The sequence below is a fragment of the Octodon degus genome, unplaced genomic scaffold, assembly GCF_000260255.1.
Source record: "Octodon degus isolate 3935 unplaced genomic scaffold, OctDeg1.0 scaffold00051, whole genome shotgun sequence".
In the NCBI taxonomy this organism is placed as follows: domain Eukaryota; kingdom Metazoa; phylum Chordata; class Mammalia; order Rodentia; family Octodontidae; genus Octodon; species Octodon degus.
In genome coordinates, this window is record NW_004524627.1 from 11,000,356 (window position 1) to 11,022,937 (window position 22,582).

At 34.9% G+C, this 22,582-nt stretch overlaps 2 protein-coding genes and 1 pseudogene across 7 annotated transcripts in view; 1 reads left to right on the plus strand and 2 right to left on the minus strand.

The window, feature by feature from the left end:
• The window catches only part of Fndc3a (fibronectin type III domain containing 3A), a 143,146-nt gene that overhangs the window by 94,696 nt on the left and 25,868 nt on the right, over positions 1 to 22,582 (plus strand). For all 6 annotated transcript variants that reach the window (XM_023717208.1, XM_004633092.2, XM_023717207.1 and 3 more), the window contains 8 exons: positions 546 to 604; positions 7,287 to 7,444; positions 9,207 to 9,266; positions 10,880 to 11,018; positions 14,479 to 14,532; positions 15,815 to 15,939; positions 17,292 to 17,466; positions 19,373 to 19,459. In XM_023717208.1, the coding sequence (XP_023572976.1) occupies positions 546 to 604; positions 7,287 to 7,444; positions 9,207 to 9,266; positions 10,880 to 11,018; positions 14,479 to 14,532; positions 15,815 to 15,939; positions 17,292 to 17,466; positions 19,373 to 19,459 (857 nt within the window). The remainder of the gene's footprint in view (positions 1 to 545; positions 605 to 7,286; positions 7,445 to 9,206; positions 9,267 to 10,879; positions 11,019 to 14,478; positions 14,533 to 15,814; positions 15,940 to 17,291; positions 17,467 to 19,372; positions 19,460 to 22,582) is intronic.
• On the minus strand, positions 5,859 to 7,179 carry LOC105742419 (annotated as a pseudogene).
• On the minus strand, positions 20,168 to 21,647 carry LOC105742420 (hydrolethalus syndrome protein 1 homolog). Its single transcript, XM_012515139.2, has one exon. It carries the CDS (start codon positions 21,521 to 21,523, stop codon positions 20,522 to 20,524), a length of 1,002 nt encoding a protein of 333 aa, XP_012370593.2. The 5' UTR covers positions 21,524 to 21,647; the 3' UTR covers positions 20,168 to 20,521.

Below are 22,582 nucleotides of genomic sequence, written 5' to 3' on the forward strand. Positions count from 1 at the left end.
ATGTTATGAAAAAATAGGTAACTTATTAAAAGACAGAAGATTGGCAAATAAGAACTTTGCAGAGAAGAGAATTTTTTTTTACTCCATGAATAAAAACACGTTTTTTGAATAGACATACAGCTACTTTCTCTTAATTCAGTGAGAAGAAAGATTTGTACTAATAGTGTTTGGACAGGATATCATGTCTGCATCTTGTACTGTGAATGGCCACTACAAAGACAACAATATGCAATGCATTAATTATTGAAACTGTCCTAATCAATTTTAAAACTGTCTCATTGCTATTTGTTTCTCAATAAAATTAATAAACATATTTTCTATAAGAAAAACTTACTCTTCAAATATATATATGCAGTCATGTAATTAGTAATCACAGTTCAAATCAAAATAGAAAATAAAGCAGAGAGTACTAAAGGAGAACAAATGTATATGTATGAACTAAAGATAAAAATCAGAAAATAGTAGTCTGAAAAACCAACCTAGTTTCAGAAGTCATGCTGAGGGATTACAATTAACTTTTTTTCTTTCTTTTTTTTTTTTTTCAGAAAAAGATGAAGAAACTAAAGCATTTGAAGCATTTCTTTCCAACATTGTCAAACCAGTAGTAAGTATCTCCATATCTTCTTGACATTTGCATGCAATATGTTCACTTCATGTTTTCATTCAGACTTTAAATCTTGCTAGAAATACGTCAGAAAGGATCTACTATCTGAGGTACAGAATCTCAGGATAAATCCTGAGGGGATTTCACTGACCTTATCAGACCCAAAAGCTACAACTCTTGTTGGATAGTTCCTGCTTTACCTTGGTCTTAACCATCCAGCAGAAAAGTATGAAAACGAAGTATAAGAAGTAAAGCCATGGTATTATGTTGAGCTGTAGGGGACTCAGATCAACAATTTCTGACATTGCCAGTGAAGTGGAAGACCCAATACTATTATGGACTACTGAACTCTTTTAGAATATTTTGCTGAGTTAACACACCTATAATATTCAAATGACAGAGCTAAACAAAAAAAAAGGGATACAGATGAATGTCCATTTTGTATCTGTGTATTCAAAGTGGTTAGGATAGATATATAGTTACATTCTCTTAATGAATAGAGGGATTTGTTCTAATTATGTTTGTAAATAGGATGTCATGTCTGCATCTTGTACAGCAAATAACCAGTAGGAAGAGAGTATGCAATTTGTTAATTATTGAAACTGTCCTACCAGTTTAATTTGAAACTGTCTCATTGCTGTTTGTCTCTCAATAAAATTATGGAAGTAAAAAAAAAAAGAAATATAGTATCAGTAATGGGTTATAGTGAATCTCTCCTAACTCCAAGGAGAGATACATTGATCAGTGAAGGAGAATATTGAGATAGCAATCCAGTTTTTAAACAAGGATGTAATATACACTAAATATATTATGGATTGTTGGAGTAATCAAAGAACTGATAGTGTAGATACAACTGATTGTCAGGTTATTTTAAATTCATTTATATTATGCCTACATGAAGTACATCCAACTAATTCCAGAAGCAAAGAGTTAAATAAAATCAAATGATAAAAGAAGAAAATAACACTAGAAGAAAATTTGTATTTCCCAATCTTTTATAGGTACAGATAGGAGAAAATTAGAAAAATATATGATAGCAAAATTGAGTTTCATGAAAGTTTCTTTATACATTTAAAATACCCAGTGAAAGCTCTGTTGTTACCTGCTGGGAAAAATGTTTAGCAATTTGTGTTCACAATATTAAGTGTTCATACAAATTGAACATTTTAAACTAACATGTTGAGTTCACTAATCATGAAGTCCCATTTCTTTTAAAAAATAAAAAAAAAACCAGCTGAATAAGCAAAATGTTTGTTGCAGCATTAATATTAAAAAATAAAACAACCGAAGGGATGCATAGGTAAGTCAGAATATTTGTGCTGGACAAAATGATAGAGCCATTTAAAAATACGGTTCTGAAGAATGTAGGAATTTGCAAAGATGCTTTTAACAAGAAACCTAGGGGGAAAAATGCTAGGGACCAAAGTATAAAGATACTGTAATTACAGTCTACTAAAGAAAGGACTACCTAGGGATGGTGGTGTGTACCTAAATCCCGGCAGTCTGATAATCTGAGGCTGTTCAAGTCCAGCCTAGGCAACTTGGGAACTTAGTGAATCCCTGTCTCAAAAATTTTTTTAAAAATTTTTAAAAGGCTGGAGATAGTAGCCAGTGCAAAGACTTTGTTTGGGTTCAACCTCCAGTATCTTCAGGTATAAATACTAGAAGAAAAAACAGCAAAGTAGCACAGTAATTTTTCTGATTAATCTTTTTTTCTTCCTCTGCTTTTTAAGAACTGTGACTTCACTCCACTTTAAAAGCAACCCAGTTGAAGTGTGAGTGATTATAATTCAGTCCTGAATTTATTTATGTAAGTTTTTATCATAAAAGATTAATATAGAATTATAGAGAGTGAGGATAAATCTCCTTTTATCCACTCCTCTAATTTCATCACGCTTACCTTGGGTTTACACTCCTTCCACTTTTAATTCATTTGTGTATGTCCATTCATCAAAATACTATTGTTGTTTACCTTTTTTTTATGAAAATGAGGTCATAGTGATATAGGAAAAATGTAACTCCCACCCTGCTAGGTATCAGATGTCCTGAATTTATATCCACTGAAATTGAAGATGAGGTTAGGAAAATTGAGGTTAGGAAAGATTGAAAAATAGCTCCTAAGGCACAGGAGTGGTCCCAAAAGTGGTTTGCCACCAAGGACCTTCTGTTGAATAAGTTTTACAGCCAGTTCACAGTGTAGGTACAACATAGGTCAAGAGACTGAAAGCTAAAGATAGGATGGAAGACACAGAAATGACCACCCTTATCCAGAGCTTAATGTGCTAAGCACCATGCAATAAGTATAAAATTAAAGCTAAAGTGCCAGAACAAAGAGGTAGAGTGTTGTCAGGGTGTTTAATGTGGGTTATACCTTGGTAAGACTATTAAGGAATTTTCCTTTGCACAGATGAAATTTAAAGGAAAAGTAGTGGGGGGCGGTTGCTAGAATAGTATTGCAAACAAATTGTATGGTATTTGAAAATCGCTGGACATGGCACATTTGAGGAACAACACAAGAAAGAAAAAATGTTCATTGTTGTGACACAGTGCAAAATGTAGGGTAGATATTGGTGCTAATTTCATCATCTAAAGCCTGTACTCAGCCTGAGCCTTTCTGAATCTTCCATGAAATGGAGTATAATGGTGTTTTCCGCTCAAATGCTTAAAATATTTAATAGTGAAAATATTTTTTGAAGCTGTTCTGTGTCTGCTTTATCAGAATCTGATGTCTTTATTTCAGTAATACTTGAAATTGAGCATGTCTTGCCTTTTACTCCTAGCGTTCAGAATCATCTTTACCTTTTTACAGTTATGAGTACTACTTTCTGACTCCAGTTTTGTTTGGCCCAACCTTTGAGTTCAGTTCTTAATTATTCTCACTTTTTAATCCCACATCTATGCAAAGGTCTAGAATTATCATTTATTCTACCTTAATATTTTTGAAAATCCACAAATGAGATTCTATCTATCTATCTATCTAGATATCTATATTAGGGAAGGGTCTACAGGGTGTTCAGGATCTTACTACAGACTAGTGATCCACCTGTTTACAGCCTCCCAAGAGCTGAGATTACAGGCACATGCCACCACGCCCAGTCTCAATTTTTGTCTCAACTTGCCTGGGGGCAGGGCTGACCCAGCAGGCCCAGGGATTGAACCCTGGCCCCTGCTCCTGCTTGCAGGCACTTTAATCTGCTGAGCTATTTGGCTGGCCCTGAGATACTCTTGTTTCTTCTACAATCTTGTCAAAATCTGTACTGTTGTGAATTCTTCTTCCTACTTAGATTTGAAACCTCCCAGCATTTCTGAAGGATTCTTTTGATAACTAATGAAGACTGTTCTTCACTTCAAAATTAACCCAGCATTTCTGAAGGATAGTTTTGATAACTGATGAAGACTGTTCTTCACTTCAAAATTAAAACTGTAGGGCTGGGGAGATAGCTGAGTGGAATAAGCGCTTGCCTGGCAATTGCAAGGTCCTGAGTTCAATCCCAGATACCACAAAAAATAAAATAAAACTGTGCACAACTTGTTCAATTTTATTAAACAACTCTTTCCTTTTTTTTTTTTTTTTTTTTGCTTATTACTATCTAGTCTTTTTCAGTTCTTACACACATTTTACAGGGTCATATCTAACTTTTAGCTGCTGCCTCAAATTGGATTCAAAATAGATGCAATACATAGTGGGAAAAGTGAATTATTGAGGTCTTTGTCACCACTTAGGTGCCTTAGCTTTCTGAGTATGTTTCTTCTGAAGATAGTTATGCCTATTTTCCCTACTACAGAGGGTAGTGGTAAAAAGCAAATGAGATGGATAGAAAAGTAAATGTTACTTCTAAACAACACACAAATTGTTCAAATGATTTTTATATCAGTATTTTTCAACCCTGTGTATTTATTCCTCTTATAGGTACATCTAAGAATATCAAAGTTTAGGGATAGGTTAAAAAGCTCAGTGTTAAAAAGCTTGTCTAGTTTGCACAGGGCCCTGAATTCAGCTATATGGATTGAAGAAAATGCTAATTAGAATATCCATGTTTGGATGTTTTTCCAACAAATCTAGAAAACAATTGCTTAATTGTTTCTAAATTGTTTTTTCTTCTCTAAAATGGAGAAATTGTATTGCATTCCTTTTTTTAAATATTTCCATTAATGAATACTTACTCATCTAGATTTCCCTAAGTCACAGTATCATTACCATCTTAGATTTCTTCTTCAGCCCTTGCCAGATTGAACTCCAGATAGCTTGTTTACTTTTCTCATTGCTAACACAAAGTACCCAAAGAAAATTCAAGGAAGAAAGGTTTAGTTAGCTCATAGTTTATAGAGGTTTTAGTGTATAATTGGCTGACTGCCAGGCAGTGTGGTATGGCAGAGGGACATTGCAGAGAAGGAATTGTTCATAGAAGGCCGAAGGCAGCAAGCTATAATTGACAGGCAGTGACTTTCTTTCTGTATTATCCAAACTACCTACCCTTAGGTAGGGTGGAACTCATACCCAGAGTAGGGGACCCTTTGTCCTACCCAGAACTGAGCAAACCAACCAGTGCACTAATTTAATATCATACATTCTTTTTTTTTTTTTTTTTTTTTGCGGAACCGGGGATTGAACTCAGGCCCTTGCGCTTGCCAGGGAAGTGCTTATTCCACTGAGTCATCTCCCCGGCTCCCCTATCATACACTCTTAATTCCAGCATAAAACACTCCAGATTGAGGCACCTCAGAAAAGCCCTACCTGTGAAGCTTGCGGCTTTGCAGGAAGCGAAACACAAGCCATAACCAGGTTTTATCACTTCTTTCACTTTAAATTTCTGGAATTCCCCTGTCCTACCCCTCTTCCTACTGACACTTGGTTAGCACTTCTTTCCAGGGCACACATACTGAGGAAGATCCACAGCCCTTTTTTAATGTTTGAGGTAAGGTCTTGCTAAGTTGCCCTGGTGGGGTTAAACTTGGTAATCATCCTGCCTGTCCCAGACTGCTGAAATTCCACACGTGCACTATTTTGTGCAGTTTTGAATTGCTCCAATTGGTCTGTAAACTTGTTGGACCTATCCGCACTTTCACAACAAATTCGCATCTACAAATAAGCAGGTTCCTATTTATGAACCATTTTACATAGGTTTATATAGACATTATTTAATCTTTTTTTTTTTCCATAAAATATAGATGGTTCATTTGGATGTTTTAAGTGATTCATGTGGAGTCAGGATGGCTGGCCAAATCCACAATCCGCTTCAGCTGGACAGTCCTGTTAGGCAGTGGCTTTGGCCTCAGGCAGGAAAGCCTCCCAGTATTTTATCAGCTGTTGCTGGGTTTGTACTAGTGATTCTAAGTACTTGATGATGTTTTAAAATCTTACACTCTGTTCTTTCTCAAAATTTCCCACATTTTTTTTAATTGTTTTAGAGATCTGTTGATAATCTCTTTCTCCTTGTACTTTTGCTTCCCACTCTGATTTCATTTTTTGATTGCTGAATTTTATCTGGTTTGTTAGCGACTATCATTTTTGCCTCAGTTTCACATTTTTTGAGCAAAGTAATTTGAGCATTTTCCCATTTTTGCCAGCTCTTCATTCAATGGTCAAACACACCTTTCACTGCAGAAATAAGACGTATGTCGTTGTCACTAAGTAGTTCTGAAAACATGGAAGTCAGCAAAACCTTGTTCTTGACATAACTGGTCTATTTTCTCTTCAACCTCTGCTAGCTGAGACAGAGCTCCAGATAAAGCAGTATGATCCTCAGAATTACCTAACATGGCAGCACTTTTAGCAAAGGCACCTGTATTGGCTAAAAGTTCTTTTCTATGACAAACCAAGGCTTCAACACTGGCATGACGTTTCCTAAACTGCTGGCCAAAATTATCAAACAAACAAACAAAAAAAGATTATCAAACTGCTGCTGCTTTTCTTCAAACTATGTATCCAATTCATTCATCTTGATTGTCATTTTGTTAGCAGCATCTGCAGCCTTGTTAACCATCAATATTCTGGCTCTACTCAGAGCCTGTGTGTTTAACTGCTCTCAGCAGCTCTGACTTTGCAAGGCTTGCCTTAAGTCAGGATCCGAACATGGAAAGAGAAGTCTTTGTTGTTACTCTATATGCCATGTAAGCTTTCATGCCATCACCAGCTTTCTGTGGATCTGATATACCAATTTCTATGTCAAAAATATCTCTATTTGCCTTATCTTCAATCTCTTCCCTGTATCAGTCAAACATCACAGGAGCTGACATACTCTTGGATTCCATTCTAGGAGCAGTGAGTGTAGTATGCATGACAGGTGTGACTGCGAGAGAAGGTTCTGAGGACAGGATAAGGCCCCTTTCTGGGCTGTCCAAAGAAGCTTCTTCTGTGGCTTCTGCAAACAGATCTTCTGTGTCATCATCTAGTATAATGTCTAATGGTTTTGGGCCATTGGAGTTTGCACTAGTATCCTCAACTGGTCTAGAGATGATGGACTTGACTCCAGGGCGGAGACAGTGCTGTTGAACAGATCCTCTCTGTCCTCCAGCTCTTCAAAATCTGTGGGCTTCCAGTCCGCTAGCAGAGGAGGTTCCTTCTCGGCCACCATCTTCACTCACTGGGATGACTGCATTATTTAATCTTTTAATCACATTCACTGTTCATTGTATACATTGCATTTGTTTTAAAGAGCTTTTAAATGTTATGTTTTTGTAGGCTTCAGACATCCAGGCCAGGACGGTAGTGCTTACTTGGTCACCACCTTCCAGCTTTATTAATGGCGAAACAGATGAGACGACTATACCAGAACTGTATGGTTATGAAATTCTGATCTCAAGTACTGGAAAAGATGGAAAATACAAAAGTGTTTATGTGTAAGTATTTTCAGATTTAAATATGTAAGTTATTCTCTTTTGCTCATGTTTTTATTTTGATCCATAAATTAGTGATTTCTATAAAATATTTCAAACACAGGCTGGTATATGTTTTTGTCTATACTCCCTCAGAACAATACCTTTCATTGGTCACACTCAGCATTTTTTTTCCAGTAGGCTGCTTAATAGATGCTCCATATTCTTATGTATTACATACACATCTTACTATAATAAAACCCACAACCAAGGAGTAGAGGACTGTGGGTTGTGAACTCATGGAGTATTATAGTGATCCCTTAAGAACTTGGACTTTATTATTGTGTGTCTGTAGATATGTTGTCATATTTTTGTTTATTTATTTTTTTTTCCGGAACCAGGGATTGAACTCAGGACCTTGCGCTTGCCAGGGAAGCGCTTATTCCACTGAGCCATCTCCCCGGACCTGTTGTCATATTTTTAATGTCTCTGTTTTCTTTATCTTGGTTCAAAAGTGTATTACATGACAAGGAGCCTAAAATTGAGACATTGTTGGCCAAAAAAGTTGTAAAAAAAAAAAATTGTTTTTCTACCTTTTTTCATATAGAAGTTGCTTTTTTTAACGAAAAATAAGGATATAGCCAATTATTAGTTGTGATGTAAGTACCACAAAGATGGTTCTAAAGAAGATAGTCATTTAAATTATAGCACAGAACATTTACTGTATTGATGAATAATTCTTTGTATTTTTTTATAAAGTAGCTGATATAGAGAAAAGAAAGCACAAATGTCCCATGACTCTCATCATGTCACTAAAGGTTATAAAGGTGTCCTTCCTCCTCTTTATCAAGATTTCCTTGTGTTTATTTTACTCAGTTTTCATGAAAGAGGAATACTAGACAAAGGATCATCAACATAAAAATTGCTTCTGTGTTGATAGCTATTTCTGGTTATCTGTTACTATTTGCTGAAGAAAAGTAATTTACTTCCATTTGCAGCCTTATCAGGGAAAAGTAAGCAAAAGGGGAACATTAGCCTAGTTGCCGCTGTTTTCTACATCAGTTAGTTTGCTAAAGATGCTCCTGTAGCTGCTTATTTTACTAAGTGTACCTCCACTGAAGAAACATTTGTTGCTTATCTTCTTAGTGACTTTAATTTGAGAAGCAAGGTAGGTAGGATGCAAAGAGTAGAGAAGAGAAAGAAGCCCATGAATTAGAAGAGAGACTTGGTTAAAACAAATGAAATGAGTAGTAGAAGAATTGGGGAGGAGATATGTATAGCAGGCTTGTTTATGGCTACATACCCAAATAATAGTTGTATCACATAATTATTTTTTTGTAGCATTATATTAAAAATATGATAGTGGACATGGGAAATACTTTAAATTATTTAAATAGTTTTTATATTATGATTCCCTTTTATCTTACTAGTTAACTCAAACTAGTATTGTGAATAAATTTTCATGTTATTTTCTAGTAAAATTCAATGGCATACATAAAGTTGGTAATTTTGCTTTTTATTAGCACATTATGTGCAAGATTGATTTTTTTAATTGAAAATAATTTCATTTTGAGAGTTAAATATCTTCCCTATATCTACTCAAAAGTAACATGCAGGTATATAAATTTAAGTTTGGCATATACCAAATTGCATAAAGTTTATATTTTAAATCTGAATATTATAATTGATAAAGAATTATAATTTCATAAAGTACTGTAAGCTGTAGTAAGTATATTCTTTGAAGATGCTGTAGACACTGAAATGTTACTTTTTTGTTTTCCTCCAGAGGAGAAGAAACAAGTGTTACTTTAAATGATCTCAAGCCAGCCACTGATTACCATGCAAAGTAAGGAACCCACATACGTTATTTGTATGTGATATACCATAGGGTTAAGACATTGGTTGGCTTTTTTTATTGATTTCCTTAAAATCTGGAATGTAAATTATTTTGGGTTAAAAATACAGACTTTGGTTTTTTTGTTGGTATAATTATCAACCTTTTAAAAATGTAACTTAAGTATTACAGTAAAGGATTAATTTTGTAGGACCTAGGGATTGAAATGTATAGAATATATTTACAGTATCTAATTTAGCACTGGAAATTTGTCCGAGCTTTGAAAGTTTTTATAAATCATAATACTTGATTTGAGCCAGAGAGATAGCTTAGCGGCATAAGTGCCTGTCTGGCAACGACAAGGTCCTGAATTCGATTCCCCATACCAAAAAATATATAATAATGATAGTAATAATAATAATACTTGGTTTATTCTCATGTTTTTTCTATATCATATTTGGGCAAAGTTTAGGATATTAAAACTGAATTTCACATTTAAAGTAGTATCTCAGATGTTTTACAGTTCTCCCAGTATATTTTATCAAAATTTTATAAATTCCATTATCTTCCCAGCTGGGACCCAATAGAACATTTAATCTTCCAATTTTTAAGAAACATTTGTGTTTGGGTTTATTGCTATTAACCCTTCAAGTAAATTTCCTGTGATTAAACCCAAAATATTATACAGCCTAGTATTTTTTAGATTATGGATTGTAACCATTTTTGAATCATGAATTTGCTTTTGTGGATTACACTCAGTTTCTGTGTGTGTTCAAACGTAGAGCCTCGTGTATTCTAGGCAAGTCCTCTCCCAATAAGATATACCCCAAGCTTGCTATTCAGCATATTTTAAATGAAATAGGATTAAGTAAAATAGGAAGTATTAGCATATTAAAAATATTGTTTCATCCTGAGTATGATCCCCAGTTGTGCATGCCATGCCTGCCCCAGAACTGGGCATGGTGGTGCACACCTGTAATCCCAGCACTAGGAAGGCTGAAACAGGAGGATCACTACAAATCCAAATTACATAGAGACCCTGTATCTAAATACGTACATACGTACATACATACATATATACATAAATAAATATTGTTTCAGGAAATTATTTTAAGAAATTTGTTGGATGTGTATATAAATACATATATGCACAGATATGGTTATATTACAATTTAAAGTGTGTTTCTTTGTATGGTTTATAGTTAAATGAGAAGAAAACCATTGACCCGAGCTATATTTTAAGGGTTATACATTGGTTTTAATATTTGTGTTTGCTTTTTTGTGTGCATGGTACTGAGTTTGGAACTCACTACCTTCTAACTGAGCTATACAGCTCTACCCTCACCCCCCTTTTTGTTATTGTTTTCTGGGTGGGGGTTGTTTATTGTTTTTTTGTTTTTCTGAGACAAGATCTCTCTAACTTGCCCAGCCTAGGCTCAAACTTGGGACCCTCCTGCCACAGCTTCTTAGAATATTGGGAATACAATTGTATACCATGCTCTCTGGCTATATTTTCTTAATAGATCATTTAAAAGGTACATAACTGAGGTGAAATGACAAAAAATGATACCGTTGAAAATAAGATAGAGTGATTCTACCAGGTAAAAACTATTTTATCACTATAGAGTACAGGCAGGGTCCAGTTCTGTAAAAGGAGCTCCTTCAGAAGCTGAAAGCTTTACTACCTTGAGCTGTGAACCTGATGCACCTAATCCACCAAGGATAGCCAATCGGACCAAAAATTCACTCACTTTGCAATGGAAGGTAAGAATATTTTATATAATATTTCTAACTTGACATTTCTTTCCGTTTTCCCCCTTGTGGTATTAAATAGCAGTTATTTTGGAGAACTAAAGAGATTTAAGTTTAACTAACTTGCTCAACAAATATGAAATAAATATTTGTTTTGTTTTATCCCTTCAGGAAACTTACTCATTTTTCTTACTATACATAAATATAGCAAAAAAAGATGGATTCATATTTACCAGTTGTTACTGTATTACACGTGAAGAGATTGAGATTCCTAACAGTGTTTCTCAACTTACTATTTTTTATAATATTTTTTTGTTATGTCTCTATATTCTGAATTTTGTCCTAAAATCAGATTCATAATGGGTAGACTCATAGTTTTTAAATATCAATATGATGCCTTAAAAAGAATAAAGTTCTAGAATATATAGATAGAATAATATGTGGTTTGATATGTAAATATCTGGTTAAGCTATACAAGAAGATATAATTAAGTGGACAGACATCATACATAGAAGTCATTCAAATATTATAGGCAGCATTGCAATTAATGACATGATTTTTCTGAGTTAGTGTACCGGTCTTGGTGAATTTCTGACCAAAATTAAATGCAAGCTTTTTCAGGGAATTCAATGTTTGTTCAAACCATACACAAAATACTTATAGAATAATAATTAGATTACAGGCTCTGATAATTACAAAGATATTTTACCTATGTAGATACCAGTGGGACCTCAAAGGTCCTAGAGGAATGAAACAATTCCTTATTGTGCTGATTATTCCATACTCTGTAGGACTGTCAGCATCCTTGGGCTCCATTCTGTAACTGTCAACCTTTCTTCCCTCTGCATTATTTTGATGAAATCAGAACATCCCTCACAAAATTTCAAAACGTCCCCTAGAAGGAAATACTACCCCCCTTTTGGGAACCATTGAATTACAGTAAGGAATAACTACTCATCTTAATTATCTACTCTTACTTACCTCAAGAATGAAAGTCAAGGCCTCTTTTCCTTCTGAAACCTTTAAAGGTAATTGACATTCAAATTTGAAACTTCTACCTTTAACAGCACAACAACCCTATATAAGATAAAGACCGTGCTCTTCATGTTGACTACACAGATTACATGGACAGGGACCCTTCTATAGATGGCCCTGTTAAACACACAGTAATTACAGCAGTTGAAGAAAAAAAATTATTGGACATAATACATACCTCAATTTTTGAGAGTATTAAACAGATCATTGTTAGGTTTTGGTAGGTAGGCCTGACACATAATAAGCATAATACCTGTGGCTTTCATTTAATTTCAAATATAAGAAATCTTGTTTAGTGACTTAGAGATGCAGTTTTTTTGACTCTGCTACCTTAACGTAATTTAAAAGCATTCCAGTTGGAGTTAGCATAGAAAAGAAACAATGGCATGAGTTGACATTTACCAGTTGGGAGAAGTATTTTTATCCGCTGACATTTTTTAGAAATGCTGGACAATACTGATAAAAAGCTAATGTTTATCTTTCACTCGGTTTATTGCCAGGAATCAAGCTGACCTACTCAGCCCCTGGAATTTTGTTTGATAGGAATATTGGCTGTGGAGTTATACACACCAAATTCAGTTATGCCTCACCTTTAATTATTGCAATTTAATAGTATAACATAGAGTCAATCCAATGATTAAGTGAGATAAGATAAAACACTATAAACATAATAGTTTTCCCTCTAACTTGGAAAAAACTGGAAAATCAGTCTCAGATTGTTCAGAGTAGCCATTTTCATGGCATCGCCAAAAATGTTTTTAAAAAGAAAAAGTAAATGTGAAAATTTAGTAACTAGAATAGAGTAATATGGAGTCATTAACTCTTAGGAAATATATTTTTACACTGTACTTTTTGCTGAGACTTGTGATCTCTGATTTTAGAGTGTCTTGCTTTGCTATAAAAAAGTTAGAACTTCCAAAGAATTTGTTCTTTGCCACATTCTCATTACATTCACTTTTAATTGCCATTGGTGTTCAAATCAACATGCCACTCTAATTTAACCATATATTTAGATGTATAGAGATTGGTTTTTGAAACAGGGTTTCACTATGTAGTTGAAGCTGGCCCTGAACTCACTAAGTATCCCAAGCTAGCCTCAGACTTGCAGTGATCCTCCTTCCTCAACCTCCCAAGTGCTGGGATTATAGGCGTGTGCCCCCACGCCCAACATATATAATTTTTTCAAGCACAAGATAAGTGTTAGTATTCAACAAATAATTTGGACCTCTCCATGTTATACTCTTTGATAAAAGCTCAATGATCTTTGGTTGCTGTTTAGATCATAATATTATCAAAAAACCAGATAGACACCAGAAAATTTATAGAAGCTCTCTACAGAATCATTTTAAAAGTTCAGTATTTTTAATTTGGACAAGAGACATCTGAGTCAGTTGTCTCCAACTGTGAAGTTGTAAGACCAGCAGTGTTCATATGTTCAATAAATAAGAAATTGGTTATAAGAAGAAAATTCAATTAAACATAAGGTTGATACTTTTTAAGAGTAATTTAATACTGTAATAAAATATCAAGGAAAACTGCAAATTTTCTCTGTCAAAAATGAATCGCTCAGCAGCATGCACTTAGCAGGCAAGTATGAGGTCCTGAGTTCAATTCCAAAATACCAAAAATTCAAGTACCCACCCAAAAAATTATGAGTCATTAGTTTTAGGTGAGTAATTCATTAAGTCTAGAAGGGATGCAGGCATTGTGCTCTCTTGAAATTCCTTTTAGCACCCTATAATAGTTCCCCATTATTTAGCAAAATTCCATTTAGATGATGTGTTTTAATTTCATTAGCGGGGCCGGGGAGATAGCTCAGTAGAATAAGTGCTTGCCTGGAAAGCACAAGGGCCTGAGTGCAATCCCCGGTTTTGGGGGGGGGGGGAATCATTTTGGGGCTGGGGAAATAGGTCAGTAGAATAAGTCCTTGCCTGGCGAGCACAAGAGCGTGAGTTCAATCCCTGGTTCCTCCAAAAAATAAAAAATAAAACCAGCTGAAATTGCATTAGATTTTTTTCAGTTCTAGGTATCAGACAAGGTGAGGGTGGGAACTCTACTATTTTTACTGCATTCCCAGCCCTTTTTACTTTTTCTTTTGAAACAAGGTCTTACTAAGTTGTCCAGGCAGAGCTCAAACTTGCAGCCTTTCTGCCTTTATTAAATTTTTAATGACAGAATAAATTGTAACAAATTTTAAATTGATGAAACCTGAAGGACAAATAGTTTTTTTAAGGATTACCAAACTTAAAGTAGAACTTGCTAAAAGATCACTCAGTGTTCAGGAAAAGTTTAATAGCCTCTTTTTTTGTTTTGCTGTAGATGTTTTTCCAGGACTAAGTCACAGAGAACATGTACACCATAAAGTAGATAATTAAAATACCATTTGTGAAAGTACTAGATTGAATTCATTTTGTCTCTTTCATGGTGTTCATTTTAGGTACCTAGTGACAATGGTTCTAAAATTCAAAGCTTCATTTTAGAATGGGATGAGGTAAGTAAATTTCATCTTTTTAAATGTTTAAAAATGATATGTTTATCTCCAGATAGAAATACTTTGTCTCTCTTTAAGAAACAATATGTATTTTTTATATGGTGCATGAGTAGACTGGTAATATTCTTAGAAACTATTGCAGACTGCCATCTTGTTTTACCACATCACCTTTAATGGCAAGAGTATTCATTTCTTAAGGCTGACATAACAAATCATAAGACTAGTGACTTAAAACTGTTACGATTCTGGAGGCAAGAAATGTGAAATGAATTTTATTGGATAAAAATCAAAGTGTCATCATGGTAGTGCTCCTCCAGGGGCTCATGAGTAACTTCTTCTGTTGGGTGTCTTCATTACTTAGTTTATGACTAAGTAATGTTGTGTTATGTTGCCCTTTCTCCCCTCCTTCCATTGTTGGCTCACTTTCCTCTTCTGCCTTCAAGTTCATAGTATTTGGGCCAGTGAGCAAATTTCCTAATTTAGAGATGATACAATTTCCTACTTAGACCACTGAGTAGACTCAAGTGACTAATTAGCCATTAAGTCTAATAAGAGCTCAGTAAAACAACCAGATACAGACTAAAGGTTTTCTTCAAAGAAGGCACCTTTGCCACCCTTTATCTCTACCAATACAATAAAGAAAGATGGGGAAAGGGATAGAGATGGAGCAAGTTAGCCATTTTATTTAGCATCTAAGTTTTCTAAAACTTTTTAAATTGTATTAAGCCATCTAACTTTTTTTGCTCCCTTCTTGTGGCTTATAATTGGCTGTTCTGTGTGTTAGAATCTTTTCAGAATTAATTTAGTCAATAGCAGGTCCAAATCTTTATTTTAAAGATACTTAGCATTTTTAGTTGGCTGTTTGGGGATTGGTAGGGATCTTTTCTTAAACTTAGCCTACTCCCTTTCATAGGTTAAGAGAAAACTGGCAGTTTATTTACATCAGAGCTCCTATTTTTGCTACCAATAAAATTATAAGATCCATACCTGGAAGCAGTTTCTGCTGCTGCAGCCAGAAACTTAGCATTGGCTGAAACACTATACTTAATTCAAGAAGCTATATAAAAATTCTTATTTTCTGCCTATTTTATTCTGCACTTTATGTACAATATTATAAGATGTGTGGTATCTCAGATTTCCCTTGAGATCTATAACTTTACAGTCATCAGAGAAGATTTTTAATACATAGTAGCACGTAAGTGACTACCCAAAAAGAAATTGATGTGGATTTATCTTTTTATAGTATTATATTTGGCTTATAATAATTAGCTATTATTTTTAGGGAAAAGGAAATGGAGAATTCTGTCAGTGTTACATGGGCTCACAGAAGCAATTTAAAGTTACTAAACTGTCACCAGCAATGGGTTGTAAATTTAGACTGTCAGCCAAAAATGAGTATGGTATAAGGTAAGATACATTCTATAAAATAATGTAAGTATTTTATCTTATCTGGTTAAATTCGTATGTATGAATATATTAGGCCAAATTACCAATAATAATTCTACTTTACTTTAGAGATATAGTTAAATTATCAGCCAAAACAAAAGGCCTCACATTAAGAGCACAGGAAAAATGAAAAGTCAGCAATTTTCCTGATTTCAAATACAAATTAAACCTGTTTGTGTCATCAAAAAGTTTTTCTATTATTCTTTAGTGTATGTGTTTTCATTGTTTAAAGTTGCAAACATGTGCTAATGAAAAAACACAAATGGAAAAAATAAATTTAAAAACAAAGTATAAAAAGTAAAGCCATATTAATATGCTGAGCTGTAAAGGCTCAAGTCAACAACTTCTGACATTGCCAGTCCTATGGATAACCCACTGCTATTGTGGACTGCTAGACTATATTGGATTATTTTGCTGAATTCATGCACCTACAGTATTTAAATGGCAATGGAATACCCATCTCTGACAAAACTAAACAAAAAAAGGAATATAAATGAAGGACCATTTTGTGTCTGTATATACAAAATAGGATAGATATACAGCTACTTTCTCTTAATCCAATGAGAAGAAAGATTTATACTAATAGTGTTTGGACAGGATATCATGTCTGCATCTCGTACTATAAATAACTACTACAAAGACAACAATATGCAATGTATTAATTATTGTAACTGTCCTGCCTGTTTTAAAACTGTCTCATTGCTGTTTGTTTCTCAATAAAATTAATTTTAAAAAAGAAAAATTTAAAGAAAATTTTGTATTTCTGATGAATTACAAGAACCTCTACAATACCTAACTTAAAAGACACATTGAAATTACTTTTATTTTGAAGATATGCCTCCTCACCTTTATTGGTGTGATAGGTTTAATCATACAAATGAGAATTTGTAGTTTCCATTTCATGTGCATGGCATTTTATGAAAGTGTTTAAAAGGAACAATGTATATACCAATAGAAAGGTGTTATTATGTTATTTTCCCTACAAATGTTCTGTGTATTTCTTTAATTACATGAACTGCAGATATAAAGGCTTAAAAATCTGAACAAAATTACGTTTTTCAAGAGATGCTGATCAAATCCAAAATATATAACTTGGATTATAACTCACTATCAAGAATTTTCATGTTCTAAAGCTAGGGATATAGCTCAGTAGCAGTGTACTTACCTCAATTGCTCAACGCTCTACATTTGAACCCTGCGGGACTGTAATAAACAAGTACTTTATTTTCAAAATACATCATGAATTTAAAAAAATCTTTAGCTATAAAAATAATTATTTTCACTCCTGCTTAAAAATCTATTTGTTTCAACAGTGGCTTTAGTGAAGAAGTCTTATATTACACATCAGGCTGTGCCCCTTCTATGCCAGCAAGTCCTGTATTAGCTAAGGCTGGAGTTACATGGCTATCCTTACAGTGGAGTAAACCCTCAGGAACACCATCAGATGAAGGAATTTCTTACATTTTAGAGATGGAAGAAGAAACTTCAGTAAGTGTGAATATGGATTTTAAATAGTCTTTAAAACTATTTCAGTGTGCCATTATTATTGCCACAAGAGTTAACAGCTTCACCAAGGGCTTTCAACCTTGGTTTGTTATTACAGTATTTGGAAGGGATTGGGAGTGAAAATTCAGTCTTTTGTTTTCTTGATGTATAAAAAGGTGATGTAGTTTGGGAGTTTTTGTTCTTGTTTTGTTTTTCTGGTGAATGTACATGTCTGTGCCTGCAAACACACAGACTACATTTTAAATATATCTACTTTGGGCCAAGGGATATAGCTCAATCGTAGAGCACTTGGCTACTGTGTGCAAAGCCCTAGGCTCAATCCCCACTACAGTGCACACACGCATACATGCACACACACACACCGCACACACTCTGTATATATTATAGTACTTATATTACAATACATACAGGCCTTCTCCAACTTTGTTCATTCATTGCTTCCCAGAGTGCCACAGAAGATTTTAAGGCTTACATGAGACTACCTATGCCTGAATCTGGTTACCTGTCACTCATTTCTTGTGAGCTAAAACCTAGCCTACCTCAAGTTAGAGTGTCTTCTATCAGCAGTATCAATTCCGTCCATAGTTCTGTAGATTTTTAAGAGCTCATATAAAGCAGTATAGTTCAGACATAATGATTTCCTACTCCTAGATACTCTAGAAGACTGTAAAAACACAGGTTAATACAAAAATTTGTATACTGGGATGGGGTTTTAGCTCAATGGTAGAATGCTTACTTAGCATGCATAGGCCTTGGGTATCCACAGCAGTGTACACACACACACACACACATACACATATTCATAGCAGGATTGTTCATAACAGTAAAAAAACATAGAACTGGAGCTAGGGATACAGTGGGTCACACCTATACTCCTACCTAATTAGAGGATGAGGTAGGAGGTTCACTTGAGCCCAGAAGTTAAGAGGTCAGCCTGGGCAGAGAAAGGGGGGTGGAGGAGACACAGTTTTTGTGTCTATAAGTAGATGAATGATTTGAATAAAATTTGGTTTGTTCACTAAAATGGAACATCATTAATCCATTAAAAGGAATGGAGTGGGGCCAGGGCCCTGGCAAGCGCAAGGGCCTGAGTTCAATCCCTGGTTCCACAAATAAATAAATAAATAAATAAATAAATAAAAGGAATGGAGTGCTGACGAGTGCTACCGCATGAATGAATTTGGAAAATATCCTAAGTAAAAGAAGCTAGTCACAAAATACCACATACATGTTCTGTGATTCCACTTACATGAATACTGACATATCCATAAACATGAAAGTATACTAGTGGGGTAAATACTGCTAACCAGAAAAGGCACCCTTTATTCTACAAGTAAGAATTAGTTAATAATTATCTGATCTTGTGAATGTACTATAAACCTTTTGAATTATATACTTAAAAATACTGAATTTTGTGATAAATAAATTATATCTTAATTTTGTAGAATTCTCAACATAATAACATTGAGTCTTTGGGACTTTAAGTGGCATTTTAAAATCTAAGCAATATTCTTACCTGCCAAGACAACCAGCCATCTGTTTATTCACCTAAACACAACTATGCCTTCAAGACAAAAGTTATGCTAAATAGGTTAGTTACTGCAGTGTGAAATTGTTTTTAATTCTGAAGATAGCTCAGAAGTTGCCACTGGTTATTACTTTTCCCTCAACACAAAAATCTTTCTTGGCTACCAAAATAATCTCCTTTACCCATCTACAAAAACTCAGCATTTCTAAGTCCATCCACTCAAGAGAGAAGCACCAAGGTGAAAGTTGCACTCAACAGAGAATTGTATCGCACATAATAAGAAATGAAGAAGAACCTGAGTCATTGTTATTCCCTATTCTTCTGTTAGATATCTAATGAAAATTTTGTTTTCCCTTCAAGGGATATGGTTTTAAGCCTAAATATGATGGAGAAGATCTTGCTTATACAGTGAAAAACCTTAGACGTAGTACAAAATATAAATTTAAGGTAAGCTTTGAAAATCTCTAAAAGCTTGATTTGTTTTTATTGTTCTGTTTTAAACCTAAGTATGTACTTCATTCCTTGGATTTTAAATCTTAACTGTTAATTTGATCTAGCAGCTTTTTTTTTAACTTTTCTGTGATACAGTAATGCTTCTCAAACTTGATACATGTAAATTCAAAACAAGTTTTAACATGGGACTCAAATTTGCATGTAAACAGACATCTTTTAAAATATGGATATTAGAATGTGCTGAGAATATGTTGCTTTATCACTCTCGCTTATTTGAGGCAGTAGTAGGCTTTGAAAATTCTTCTGTGGAGACTTGAAATTTATCTTCCCTACCATGGCATCATTGTAGGATAAATTTTGATTCTTTGCTTTGGTCAGTATATACATTGTTATTTTTTTTTGACATACAGTACTTCGGTTACTTAATACACCAGTTACCCAGCTTTTTTGTTTGTTAATATTGGTCAATAAATTCAACATTTAAATTTTCTGCAAGTGTTTATTTAATCAGATTACTTCATAAAGAAGTCACTGTAAATTGTTTTCATTATTACAAACCAAAAAGATACATTTTAGTACTCCTTCAGAACGTTAGAAAAGTTTATAGTAATAGGACATTTGATTATACAGTACATAATAATATTTGCTATTTATATGTAAATTATTTTATAATAGCTTCTTTTTTTTTTTAGTTTCCAAAATTCTTTAATAGATAAACTTAATGCCCATCAACTTTAAACCACATTTAGACACAGTACTCACACTGGCCCAAAATAAAAAGGCTTTCAAACACAAATGGTGCATACTAATTTTACAACATAGGAAGCCCAGATAGGTTTTTCTTGTAATTTCTGTATTTGACAGTGGCAATTTGGAAGTTAAGTTGTATCTGATAGCTATATGACACACAGCAGGGGAAGACTAATGGTGGGTGAAATCCTTATTCTATAAAACATTCTGTGAACTTTTAAGGCAGTTGTTTCTATTTAAAAGGAAAGGGATAAAGAACCAGGATATCCTAAATAATCCTGAAGGAGAGACAGGTTTTAAAAAGAGTTATGAAGAAAAAGGGAAGGGAAGCTTCCTGGGCATGTCACCATTTGCAAGGTCACAACGAACACCCCAACGAATGGCGTATCTTTTTTTCTCAGTTGGTACTACGTAATTGTTTGGAACATACACACGCTGAGGCTTAGGCTGGGGTTCTGCTCTGGAAAGAAACCTTTCTCGGATACCCCACCATACCTCCTTCCTGTGATCTTCACCAGGCAACCGCATTGAGTCCCAGTCCCTTTTGTATTCAAAATAGCGGGCTACCCGGTCTGTCTTGCCCCGGTTTCGGCTTAACTGGTCCAGCCTTGGGAGAATGAAGGACTTGGGTCTGCTGGCAACAATCAGGTCTTGTTCATAAACTGGAAGGCCCATTCCCTCTCCTTGTAGATAGCAAATAAATTGATCTTGTGAAATCCCTTGATATTCATGTGGCTGATTAAAGTTTTGCAAAATATCCACTGGGGACTCCCTGTCTTCCTGGAACTGCAGATTCATCAACCTTTGTTTTAAGTCCCAGAGATCTGTATCACTTTCTGTGCCGCACTCTGATTCACTGATAATGGACTCATCTGTCACTAACACTTCCCCATCTGGCTTTCTACGCAGCACCTTTCTCTTCATCACTGGCTTTCGGAGTCTTTGAGAGGCCTCTGAGACTGTTTGCGAGGTGCCAGGACTGTCTACGTGGGGGTGCTGCAGCTGCACAGGAAGCGCAGTTTGCTTCCCTGGGGCTACCGAGGCTTTACTGTAGGAATCATACTGGATAGACTGGGCCTCTCTCCTGACATCTCCCTCACCCTGCCCTGCGCAGATATGCGCAAAAGCTGTGGCAGCTGCTAACGTTCTTTCTTCAGGGTCCATACTGGCCCACTTCTGTCTCTCAGGTCCTGTGAGTTGCTCCATTGCTTCCCCAACACCGTACGACTGTCTTTTTTCTGCCATCAAAACTTTAATATAAGAAAATCTTGTCTCTAGGTTTCTACTGCCAGTGTGAAATATAAACATTCATAATATTTCTTCAGTTAGGCTGGCTTCTGTTGTACCACCTTATTTTAGTGTATCTTGATTGGCGTTAATATTCACATTAAAAACCTCGCAGACTCGCTGGGTGCCCTCGCCGCCGGACCCCGCAGCCGCCCGTGGAGCGAGCCCGGGCGCGCGCGGCAGCCCCGCGCCAATAGCTTCATTTTTAAAACTTTGATGATCAGGTTATTTTTTTGATTTCCAAATGTAATTTTCATAGTCATATATCTACTGAGTATCTGCTTTCAATCTAGTTTGTTTGTATGGTGATGTTAGATTGTATTTTTGATTCAGTAATGATTATTATGCCAACAGGTCTTCTAAGGAAGAAGTTTTGTAATGTCTTCATAATTTGTTAAAATTCTTAGAATCCTACCATGTAATACCAAGATTTATTGCCATTGCACACACATGCAAACACATATATACACATACACAATACAAACATGTTTAGTTCTTTATTGACCTGTATAAGCAAATCAAGTTTATATTTTAAACTGTTCACTATGGCTGTCTCTCAAACACTTAAAAGTCAGACTCTTAGGAAACAGATGACCCTCCAAAACAACCACTCCTAGGTAACAGGGTAGGGATGGGAAAACACATCCGTAGGTTTTCTCTTTACACATCAGTGGATCATAGGACGGTATTACAGTATGTACAGGCTTATTAAACAGATTAAGCTGAGAACAGTGGTTCTCAAAGAAGTTACCAGACCATTCTATCAACATCATCTAGGAAGTTGTTAAAAATATAAATTCTGTAGTCCTGTAATCACTTACTAAATGAGAAATTCCAAGTAATTTAGTACTGGCTGGAATTTGAGATCAGCTGATCTACAAGAGGGTAAAAAATAACAGGAAGTAGAAAAATGACATATATAGTTGTAAGAGCTGAGACATTTCACTGCATTTTAGATCTGTTGTGAGTTCAGGAGGTTTGAATCATTAAATCCCATTGCCATACCTTTCTTAGCTTGGCCTTGGAAGCTCTTCTTTCAAGCAGTCCTATCAAAGTAAAATCTTAGTACTCTAAAAAAAA

Bases quoted from the DNA above. Each gene is read 5' to 3' on its own strand.
- LOC105742420 (XM_012515139.2), bottom strand. From the start codon at position 21,523: ATGTTTATATTTCACACTGGCAGTAGAAACCTAGAGACAAGATTTTCT.